The 11,968-nt window shown below is 38.5% G+C and overlaps 1 protein-coding gene across 1 annotated transcript; it reads left to right on the top strand.

The window, feature by feature from the left end:
- The first annotated feature begins 1,777 nt into the window (after nt 1-1,777).
- On the top strand, nt 1,778-8,353 carry LOC146382864 (uncharacterized). The gene is made up of 3 exons (XM_084933835.1): nt 1,778-2,081; nt 4,242-4,499; nt 7,212-8,353. Exons 1-3 carry the CDS (start codon nt 1,910-1,912, stop codon nt 7,538-7,540), a joined length of 759 nt encoding a protein of 252 aa, XP_084789961.1. The 5' UTR covers nt 1,778-1,909; the 3' UTR covers nt 7,541-8,353.
- Nucleotides 8,354-11,968: the final 3,615 nt, after the last annotated feature.

Raw genomic sequence — 11,968 nt, 5'->3', positions numbered from 1 at the left:
TCTCCTAATCTACAACACTTCAAAAGCTTGGAGCAGATGGGCTACAGCAGCACAAGACGAGACTGGGTGCCACACCTGTTAGATCATAACAGGAAACTGAGGTTACAGTTCACAGGGGCTCAACAAAACTGGACAATAGAAGATGAAAAAATGTTACTCTCGATTTCTGCTGCTACAATCGAATACTAAGGTCAGAATTTGGTATAAACAGCATGAAAGCATGGACTTGTCCTGGCTTGAATCAACGGTTCAGGCTGGTGGTGCTGGTGTAATGGTGTGACAAATGTTTTCTGGACACACTATAGGCCCCTTTGTATCACCTGAATATTGCTTAAATGCCAGAGCCTGCCTGAGTATTGCTGCTGTCGCGAAGCTCAGATCATTTTAAAACTGGTTTCTTGAATATGACAAGTTCATACTTCAAATCATCAGATTTCAATCCAACAAAGTGCTTTTGAGATGGGGGAGAACAGCAGATTCACAACATCTGCAGAAAATGTGTGACACTATCATATCAATGTGGACTTAAATGTCTGAGGAAAGTTTCAAGCTCAAGCTTGTTGATTCTCTCCTATGAAGAATTAAGGGAAGACAAAAGGGGGTCAAATCAAGTAATAATAAGTTATACTTAATAAAGTGACTGTGCATTGTTCTCACAAACTGCAAGGCATGAATACAAAGATATGCTACAAGCTTTGTGCAGATGAGATGGCAACGTTTAGATGGGAATGCTGGGATTTTACTGATGATAACTTTCACAACATTAGATCTCTGAGTCTGAGAAAAGACAAGTACCATTTCATATGCTGATGTTATATATTTCTCAGTTAGAAAAACTAAATAATATAGGCCCTGGAGCAAAAATAAGGTGTGTGTCTAATACAATGTGCACTACAGACTTATTAACTGAATAAACTTTATTGTCAAGTGTCTAAACACAAAAAAAAGGAATTTACCTCAGGCTATCAAAAAGCCACGAGCAGTCAGAGAGGAGCTATAAATAATAACAATCAATAATAATTATAATAATATTGACACTGACAATAAATAAGCCAAATAAGATTAAAAAGAAACTAAATAGAGTAAAGAGAAAATGGCAGTGAGAGGAGTGTGTACTGGGCATTACAAACCTGGTATTATCGAAGAAAAAACACTTGAAATGAAAATAACAAAAGGGATTAGTTACTCAATTAGTCTTGCACTACTGTGCCTCTGCCTCAACTAAGCCGACCTGTTATCATTTCTCAGGAGTCATGCGTCAGAGGCACTGCAGGGCAGGCCATAACTATGTGCCATGACCATATAGAAGGTTAGTACCATAAAAATACCACTGAATCCACTTACAGTATGAAAGATGGATTTCGCTATATCTCCACTATATTTTGCAGTCAAATACTACACTTTGTTAACTATAACATATACTTATAAGTCTTTATTATTTTTCAAATTTTGTAATATAAATCTAATATTGCATGCTGTATTATTATAATAAGTGCTTACTGACAGCATGCAAGCAATTAAAATAATCTCCAAGTAAAAAAGAAAAAAGCATAAATCATATGAACAGTCATGAATCAAAAATAAGGGTGCGTTTGTTAAATTAAATATTATTGGACCCTGTGCCACCCTATTTCAAAAGCCATGGAAAAACCCCGGCCCATGCTAATGTCTACACTGTCTTTCCTGTGGCCCACCCTGCCCCTCCTGTGCCCTACCCCCCACATTTCAAAAACCAAGGAAACACCCCTGGTAACATCAAGGCAGCCTCTAGGATCGGACCAATGATCTGAAAGTAAGCCTGAAAAGGCGGGAACCGCTAGCTAATGGATGATAGCTTCCAATTTGCTTTATGTTAAGCGGGTGGACTCTGATGCCCAGACGAAGAAATAATTTGGTTGCTTAAGGAAAAATGTCTTCATTTCAGTTCAGTTTAAGACGGTTTATCACGGAGAGACTAGCTGCTGTTGCTAAGGAAATCTCCTCAGAAGTTGAAAAAAGGACCCTCCAGTATCAGAAGGAGATCAGTACTCACCAACTGCTGAAGGTCACCCAGAAACCAGAGATAAGAGGACACATAGTAGGTATGAAGAACTGTCAGCTAACAAAGGAATATATGAAGTACTTAATTTTTTAATGTAAAAATGCATAATTACCACTACCACTGCTACACTGTTAACATATTTATGACCAGAGATGGGCAGTAACGCGTTACTTGTAATGCGTTAGTGTAATACGATTACTTTTTTCAAGTAACGAGTAAAGTAAGGGATTACTATTGCAAAAACGGTAATTAGATTACCGTTACTTTCCCTAGGAAAGCTGCTAAAACCGTGATTTTTTTTGCGAGAATGTCTCATGACAGTGATGTAAGCCAGTGCGACATTCGTGACAACAGCTGTGTGCAGATCAACAATGGATAGTATATCGAGTGCGGAGAGAGTATGAGCGTGCAGCGTTTAAAGCGTGGAAGTACTGACCTTACTTTCAGTTTGATTCCATAAAAAGTGACAAAAACATTAGTGTCCGTTGTGCGTGGGAAGAAAACTTCTTTTTACAGCGAAAAAAACCCCCTAAACTTCCGAGCAAGCACCGAGTGCGCTACCACGTAATGGGAAACTCACAGAGAAACTCACGGATTCTTCCACTGACCGCTGCAGCACACCTGCACCAGAGTAAACCTCCGCCTACCCCACTCCTGCTTTACAGGTGAAAATAGAGCAACAGGACCGCTAGTCTTTGACTTTATTTATTTTCTGCTGTGTTTTACTTGCATCTATTTGAAAGAGTGAGTGTAAACACACACAAAAAAATTATTTTATGTGCTGGAATGTGCAGAAAATAGGTTTAAATATTAAACAAATTTCTTCCAGTCAGAGAATGTTGCATATAATTAAATTTTTGCTTGATGCATAAAGTTAAAAGATTAAAACTAATAAAACAAGTTTTAAAAAGGGACTTTTCCATTTGATTACATTTTGTATGATGGATTATGTAGAAAAAGTAGAATTGGGCTGAAAGATCTATCACTTTATCACCTACTCAGGTTGTAAATCGTGTTTTTAAAAAGTAACTAAGTAACTAAGTAATTAATTACTTTTGAAAATAAGTAATCAGTAAAGTAACGGGATTACTTTTTTGGGGAAATAATCAGTAATTAGTTACTGATTACTTTTTTCAAGTAACTTGACCAACACTGTTTATGACTCAGCGTTACTGTACCTGTATTATAATCAATCCAGTCCCATGTAAAATATCTATATAAAACTGTGATGCTATATTTGTTGCAGTTTCTGCCACCCTCATGGCTGGATCTCACTTGAAAAGACATTTTTAATGTCAGTTACATTTTTTACCTTAATAAAGAAGGTATTTAAAAGTCACTTTGCCTTAAAGCTGACTGCAGCTGCGAGTTTGTAACAGAGATATTCTTTCTGGCCCAAAATGATTTGGTATTGTTCAGCCCTGTCTCTAGAAAATTTGTGAAATCGTAACAAAATCTTTTTTGTGTCCATCAACATAAATTGTTATATTTTAGATGAAACCATATTTTTGGAAAAGATAATCAAGAACTTTTTAATGTGTACCCCTAAACAAATAACGTATTTTTCTATCAACAAAAATGACCTGGTGTGACAGTCTGCCAACTTAATCCTCCACCACTCCTTCGACTTTTAGATGCAGATTTCCTTTGCTTTTCAAAGAGGACACGAGAGCATGAGAGCACACTGATAGAACAATCGTGGGTTGACAAAATACTGTTGAGATATTCATGGCCAGAAACACAAATACATAGATTATGGGCTGTCAGTATGTCACGACCTGCTGTGAGACCAAGTATTGTACATACAAATAATATTCTTTGAGATACGTTTCACAGATTATAGGCCAGTAAGTAATTACAACAGTTTAAATACCAGATCTGGCATACCCCAAATGTTATTTTACAACACTTCATTTCTATGGGGTAAAAATGGCATCCTCAGCCTTTCTAGGTATAAACAGTTTTTTAAATTTTTCAGTTTTTTGCTTCACATACCCTAAAATCCGTTATATAGTGAACAAACACATTTTAAGAAAAGTCATTAAACATCAGACTGTGAGAGTTTATTTCTAGCAGTTATGATTTTTTTTTTTTTTAAATGTCTGGGGTCAAAATAATTCCCTCGGTGTTTCTAGTATTAAACATCCAGTGAAGTGACGTTACAGTAACTTTTTGATCTTATGTCCATTTGTTCATTAAGATCTCACACAGCATGACAGTGAGGAAGAGGAGGATCTGGGTTGCCAGCAGCTTCTTGACCAGAAGGGAAACTCCAGTCTACACCAGGAGGACCCAGAGACTCCACAGATTATACAGGATAAGGAAAAACTCTGCACCAATCAAGAGAGAGAGCAGCCTGTGATGAAGCAGGACAAAGGCATCATCGTCTGGACTGAGGAATGGCAGTTAAGATTGCTGGAAAACATCTGGAAACCTGAACTCAACTTACACAGAACAGGTATGTAAAAACAGGTATATAGGCTGTATCCCAATTCAGGGTCTGCAGCCTCAACGGTCCTCAAGGGCCGCATACTCAAAGACCGCTAAGGCCGGAAGTGCGAGGCTTGTGAAATGGGATGGTTTAGCCTCCGTCGCGCTGCCCAGGTTGCCTAGCAACCATGATAGCTGGAAACGTGTGGTTGACAGAAATGAAGGAGAACATGTTTTGTTCGTTTCTACATGAGCTTTGTGTGATTTAATAAGTATCTGAGGCTGAGACCACAGGACTGTAAAACATGATTGTTGGGCTTCATATCTGTACTGAACAGTCATATAAGATTACCTAGTAAATAACAATTAGTTAATGTTGTTCATGAGACTAAAGTCAGTGTAAATATGAGATGGCCAATATTATAGTTATTATATTAATCATTATAAGTTATTACAGCAGTGAGTTTGAACTCTCAAATCAAATCACTTCTATTGTCACATCACATACTTTAGGTTTCTGAACATTAAACTTGTTTCTGCCTTTCATAGTGTGTAACTTGAAGGCCCTGAGTACTTTCTCCCACACTGAAAACACTGGAATGATAAACTTATGTGAACATTACCTAATAAGACTGATTCAGGACAGACAATTAGTTATGTTAAACTTTCCTAGCAGTCCTTCACAAACAGGGAACAGTCTGTCTATTCTCTCCATCTGTCAGCTGCTGCTGGCTCTTCCTCCTCCTCTTCCTCACACACTGCTGAGTTTGTCCTGGTGGATCATCAGGGGTGCAAAGCCTCACAGATGATGTGCAGCAGTGGGTCCCTCAGTCTGTCCTCACTCTGGACACTTGCAGTTGTCACACATGGAAATCAAATGTGTGATAAGCTGCAGGATTCAAACACAAGTGTAACTTATAAACACATGTTCATACTTTTATTACACAATCAGAGAGAAAGAAAAAGAGAGAGAGTGCAGGACAGACAGACAGGTGACAGTCTCAGGTGTATACACTGCTACAAAACAGCACCAGAGAAGGAGGATTTAGGAGTCCGTTTGGCTCGACACCACCGAACAGAGGCAGCAATACAACATAGCTAACATTAACAGTGCAGTGAATCCTGCTTGTGCCGTGATATTCAGGACTGCAAACCGAGCAGCATCACTGACTTTCAGCTTGTTGTGATTGTGGATATATGACTGACTTTAATTATCCACAAAATCATCACATTCTCTGTAAGATTAGGGTCAACTATTGTATTATTATATTTTAAAGGCTTTAAAACCAAGTAAACGCTGAAAGTACAAACATTGCTAATGGCAAATAACTTTGCCGACATGTGGCTAACAGTAATGTTTTAATGTTCTTCATTATTAAACATTTACACATAAATAAGTGACATAATATTCAGTACTTAGTTTTAAGAGTTTACTCTTCGGCCGCTCCGCTTCTGCCGTCTGCGGCAAAATTATCCACACCGACTGCCGCGCTATGAATTGTGGGATATGTTGGGCCACAAAGTCTACACCGCCACAGCCTTAAAATTCAGGGAAATGAAGGACACATTTGAGGGATGCATTTCGAGCAGCCTTCAAATTGGGACAGCCTTCGGCGCGCCGCTGTGACGTAATCGGCCTTAAAATGCGGCCTTTAAGGCTGCAGACCCTGAATTGGGATACAGCCACCGTCTTTATTTTCCAGAAGGTATTTTACCCCAAACCATGAAAAGCCTGATTTAGAAGAGAAACAGGCATAAAGCTATCAGTGGGATGGAGAGGGCTTGTCCCCACAATGTTTAGCCATCATGCATTTGTCCCCTCCACTAAAAACTATTAAAGAAACAGGATTTGCTGAGGAAAAACTGCTATAACCTGTCATAGTGAGATCAGGTACTGGTCTGTTTTCTTCCTGGATGGCTCTTTCACGCTTCAATTCAATTTCAATTCAATTTATTTATATAGCGCCAAATCACAACAACAACAACGCCTCAAGGCGCTTTATATTGTTAGGCAGGCCCTACAATAATACATACAGAGAAAAACCCAACAATCAAATGACCCCCGATGAGCAAGCACTTTGGCGACACTCGGAAGGAAAAACTCCCTTTTAACAGGAAGAAACTGGCAGATCCAGTCTCAGGGAGGGGCGGCCATCTGCTGCAACCGGTTGGGGTGAGAGAAGGAAGACAGGATAAAGACATGCTGTGGAAGAGAGCCACAGAGTAATAACAAGTACGATTCAATGCAGAGAAGTCTATTAACACATAGTGAGTGAAAAAGGTGACTGAAAAGGAAAAATTCAGTGCATCATGGGAGTCCCCCAGCAGCCTATGCCTGTTGCAGCATAACTAAGGGAGGATTCAGGGTCACCTGATCCAGCCCTAACTGTATGCTTTAGCAAAAAGGAAAGTTTTAAGCCTAATCTTAAAAGTAGAGATAGCGTCTGTCTCCTTAATCCAAACTGGAAGCTGGTTCGATAGAAGAGGGGCCTGAAAACTACAGGCTCTCCCTCCCATTCTACTTTTAAATACTCTAGGAAAAACAAGTACGCCTGCAGAGTGAGTGCGAAGTGCTCTAATGGGGTGATATGGTACTATAAGGTCATTAAGATAACATGGGGCCTGATTATTTAAGACCTTGTATGCTTCCAAAATATGCGTTCATACACACACTTTTGTCAGATGTGTGTTTTTCTGCCATAACCTTTTTTGGGGATTTTTTCTCCATTTGTCTCCTCAGACCTCCCACAAAAGCGTGTCTGTAAGAAAAAGATAGGCCGACATGGACAACAGCTCTGCAACCATGAATGGAGGTCCAGTCTGTACCAGCAGAAAACAAACCTGCCACCAATTAAAAAGAAACAGAAGGAACTTTGCACCAGTCAGGAGGGAGAGCGCTTTGCAGTGAGGCAGCCGACTTCTACCTTTATGGTGACTCCTATTTACAAAGAACGCGTTCGCAAAGATGAAGAGCAAAACTGTAACCGGGCCCTGTCTGGAAAATCCCCCAAACCAGAGAGCCGAAAAAAGAAAAAAAGCAAGTCTGTGGGCTCGGCATCATCCCTATAAGCAGAGCTGAAGAAAAGGAAACGTGACGGAAACAGAAGTCACAGCAGCAGAGTGGAAAATGCTCCTGTGTCAGAGAGTCAGAGTAAAGCTGATGCGAGTGAAAAGCCTGCAAAATGTGCTGTGGAAAGTGAAAAGCTTTTTGGTGTGAAGCTAAACTGATAATACATCAGTGAGTCCACTCTGGTGAGAAGCATTGTTCAGGCAGCAACTGTGGAAGAGAATTCAGTAAAGAGTTCAAACTTGAAAAGACACACGAGAGCTCACAAAGAGGAGCAGTGATATGTTTGTAGCACCTGCGGGGAAGAGGTGAAAACACCCAATGGAAAAGATGACCCCATTTTCAGGTCATTATGATATCTTGTCCATCCAGATCATTTGTTTTTTATTCCATTTATTTCATTCCACAATTTCGTTCTGCTGCCTGTTAGTCTTATTTGTTCTTTAAAGTTGTTCCAGTCTGTATCATAGTTCCTGTTTACCTGTCCCAGCTGCAGCACTTTAATTAATGAGTGCAGCTCCAGCTTCAAAATACATGAACAATATAGCAATTTTGAACTTTTAATGTGTTTCTAAGCCTTTTGCTATTCAAATCAGTTATTAATATTTAATTTAATGTCATTAGCATTCTTGTTTGGCCTGCTGTCTGAATATCTGTAATCTGCATTAGTTTAATGTTTGCACCTTCAGGCATGCATTCAAATAGTGTATGTCAACATGGTCTTTCACAGAGAGACAGACAGTATGTAAAGGATATTTCTTTGAATTTCATATAAATGTGATTTCATTTATGATTCGTTTAATAAAGGAAACCTGTTTGACTCCTTTTTGATCTTGTAGAGTAAGTTTGCGAGATATCAAAGTGATTTTCAAGTTTTCTTGTACTGGGTCATTGAATCAAATCTTGGGGTACAGCAACAGAGAGGCACGAGCCTTTGGAGAAACTGCTTTGTATTTTCTTATGATAAGCTGACCACAGACTCGGATTGTTGCAGTGACCATTGTTCTTCAGCCTGTGAACAACCATCCTGTAAAATGACTCTTCTAAACTTATTCTTTGCTGTCCATGATAATATACAAAACCAATCACAATGAGGCAATTAACAAATAAAGACCTGGAAGTGGAGATAGAGACCCCGAGGCCATCACACACACACACGTGATGTAAACATATATACGACTAAACAGTAAAAATCAGTGTAGACAGCTGTTCATCACATTACTTTTTTAAGTCCACTTGTACATATTATATTTAGAATGAGGTGAGAATGAAAGCTTTAAAGACTTTAATCAGCCCACTCCTGCACCCTGTAAAGCATGAAGGTCTAAATATCTATCAAAGAGGCTCATTGAAGATCAGCTGATTTCTATGGGATAAAAAGTGCTGAAACTACTTATATCAGTCACTGTGACCATTGCTCCAGTGCAGAATGAACTACAGTGATGGCGGCTATGAGGTTACTTTGCAGGCTCAGTGAGTGTCAATTTAAAGATAAACATCATCAACAGAGTTATGTTGATGATGTTTATCTTTAAATTGACATCACCATGGAACTGAAGCTTAATGCATCTGCAGGAGCACAGAATTCTGATCGCAGATCTTCAACCACCTTTGGAAAGGTAAGACCATAAAATTGTTTTTACCTATCTTTTTTCTGTTTAATCTTCCTATGTTATGCTAGATAAAGACTAAAATTACTTTCCCAACATTAATTCTTCAGTAAAGTGATTTTTTTCTTTTAGTTACCAAAAAACAGTTGAGATGTTTTCAGAGACTTGTCAGTTTTTTTTCAAATCAGCTGTTTTTTCTTACACTAAATAGCTTTAATTTGTAAATCTTGTTTTTAAAAAAAACACTTGTGCATAGTGCAATTAAAAGGGTTTCCTTTGTGGTACTCAGGCTAGTATTTTGACTGAAGGGTTGATGTTGATACTTTAGTGGGTAAGTAAAAGAAAAAAAATGTTTGCACACAGTGCATTTTGTTAATATGTGAAAAAGTGTGTTAGGCTTTTGTTTACAGTTTCCTGATTTATCTCACCTTTGTGATTTTTGCTAATACAACTTGAAGCAGAAGAAAGGCAGCTGGTGGCACTGCATCAGAAGACAGAACATGTGGAGGGGCATGATGAGGAGAGAGAAGATGGCAGAAAGATGGAGCAGAGGTAACTGTGTATCAAGAAAGAGTACGAGAGGGCAGCTTAAAAACCGTGAGTACAGAAAGACATAACACACTGCTGTGAAAAAGGCTAATCTGTCATTAGAAACATCTTTTCAGTAAGTGCATTGACAAGACTGAAAACTATTGTGCTGATAAAAAGAAGAATTCATTTAGTTATTTTAACACCCTAAAATAGGATGATCCCAATACTAATGTTGAGAAAAGTGATTGTTTCTTACTCAGCACAATGCTTTTGGCAAATACTACAGAAATTTGAAGAGAGGTTTCTTGTTTCTTCTCAAATACTTAGTGTGTCAAATGTTTAATAACTTCTCAGCTTCCTTCAGTACTAATGGGACTGTTAATGCTGTAATGTGTTAGTCGATTTAAACGTCAGCTTTAATAAATGGAAGACACACCTGTGCTATTGCAAATTAATCAACAGGTTGCCAGGCCCTTGGAGCCATTCCAGATGAAAATAGCATAGCTCAGGTTTTCTGCAATTACATTTCAGAAACTGAAAAACATTGTTCTCATTAAAAGGAGCCTTACATTTAGAAAGTTTGGGGTCCTGATAAGATAATTTTTGACTGAGAAGTTGGGCTGTACATGTGAAAAACTGACATTAGATAAGATAATGTACCGCTGTAACACAGGAGGTATTACTGCTGAAAATGGGCCTCTGTGCACCTGTGTAGATATTAGAGATGGACCGATCCGATATTACGTATCGGTATCGGTCCGATACTGACCCAAATTACTGGATCGGATATCGCCGAGAAATAAAAAATGTAATCCGAACCATTAAATATCAAAAAAGCACCCCACAAAACTTGCTACACGGCGTAACTCGGCTCATAACCGTAGCACGTTGCAGCAGTATGCATCACGTGTGTGTATTTGTAGCCTTGCTAGCAATCCGGCATTTCATCTCCGAGGAAGTTTTCCCAGAGAGAAGTAAAGCAAGTGTGTAAGTTCATCTCTGAATGTTTGTAAAGCATTCCCACGTTAAGCTTAACAACCGATATATGGAGCGACTGCCCCCCCCCCCCCTCTCTCTCTCTCCCCTACTGCTACTTCAATCGTGAAACTGCTTAATGATCAGCTGATCGGCTTTTCTGTCGTGAGTCCGTCTCTCTTCTTTGTTTTTGGCCCACTTCTCACCAGAAAGAGGAAACCAGCGGCTGAACAACAGCAGCACTATTAAGCTTGATAAGCTGTTGTTAGAATTTATTTAATATTACTTTCTACACCAGGATCTTTTTCTACGTAGCTGACGGCTGGTAACTGTGCAGGGGCGGATCTAGCAAAGTTTAGCCAGGGGGACCGATAGGGCATGAACAGGGAAAAGGGGGCACAAAGACATACTTTTCTTTCTTATTCTCATTTAAAATGTCTAGCTTTTAATAAATAATTATCTGACTCTTACACCCAAAGTTTTAATCTGATGTAAAATATATAGAAGTCCATTACTGTATATAGTAACTGTTAAGTCTAATATACCCTAGTAAGCTATAGTACTTTTTCCTTTGGGAAAGTACCATCTGTGAATTCTGCAATTCTGTTGAAGAAAGATGTTGAATCTATTTAATTATTCTTGAAAAATAATTTATTTCTGTGCATTTTTCCACACTGCATCAAATTAAATTTGATTACATCGATTAAGCATCATGAGGTGGAGGGTGGGGGGTGGTTCCCTATTTGTTTTTGCTGGGAGCTTGCAACCCTATTAGTTAGGTTGCTTAATATTTCTGCTAAGTACTCTTTAAAATACCAGAATAGGGAGGATGGAGTATGTTTAAGTTTATTAGATTGATCAGTGTTGCTGAACTATGAAATATTTTGGGCGCATGTATTTTTTACATACAGGTATAACAGAATAGCTTTAGTGTTGTTATTTATTTAAAGTTGAGTATAAACTTATACAAAATGCAGCAAGATATTAAAAAAACTTTTATTGATTAAAAAACACACTATATCGGATTCATATCGGTATCGGCAGATATCCAAATTTATGATATCGGTATCGGAAATAAAAAAGTGGTATCGTGCCATCTCTAGTAGATATTCCATTCAAACTCATTCATGATTTATGATCAATGTTACTGTTAAACATTTACATTTCTTGACATAATTAGGAGCAACTAAACATCAAACCAAATTTGACTGTATTTAGAAAACAAGATGTTTCCGATTCTCCTCAAACTTTTGAGCTGTATGGTTTTTGATGACAGCAGATGGTATCAGAGTATCAGGACAGGGAGAGACTGTT

This window comes from Perissodus microlepis, chromosome 7, assembly GCF_051167445.1.
Source record: "Perissodus microlepis isolate ML-2025 ecotype Zambia chromosome 7, ASM5116744v1, whole genome shotgun sequence".
Classification (NCBI taxonomy): Eukaryota; Metazoa; Chordata; class Actinopteri; order Cichliformes; family Cichlidae; genus Perissodus; species Perissodus microlepis.
This window is presented reverse-complemented; position numbering and strand designations above follow the sequence as displayed.

What these genes read in the sequence shown, in the direction of transcription:
- LOC146382864 (XM_084933835.1), top strand. Translation starts at nt 1,910, where the DNA reads ATGTCTTCATTTCAGTTCAGTTTAAGACGGTTTATCACGGAGAGACTA. An exon ending in GATAAGAGGACACATAGTAG is followed by an intron (nt 2,082 to 4,241) that starts GTATGAAGAACT and finishes TTGTTCATTAAG; the next exon opens with ATCTCACACAGCATGACAGT. An exon ending in ACTCAACTTACACAGAACAG is followed by an intron (nt 4,500 to 7,211) that starts GTATGTAAAAAC and finishes TTGTCTCCTCAG; the next exon opens with ACCTCCCACAAAAGCGTGTC.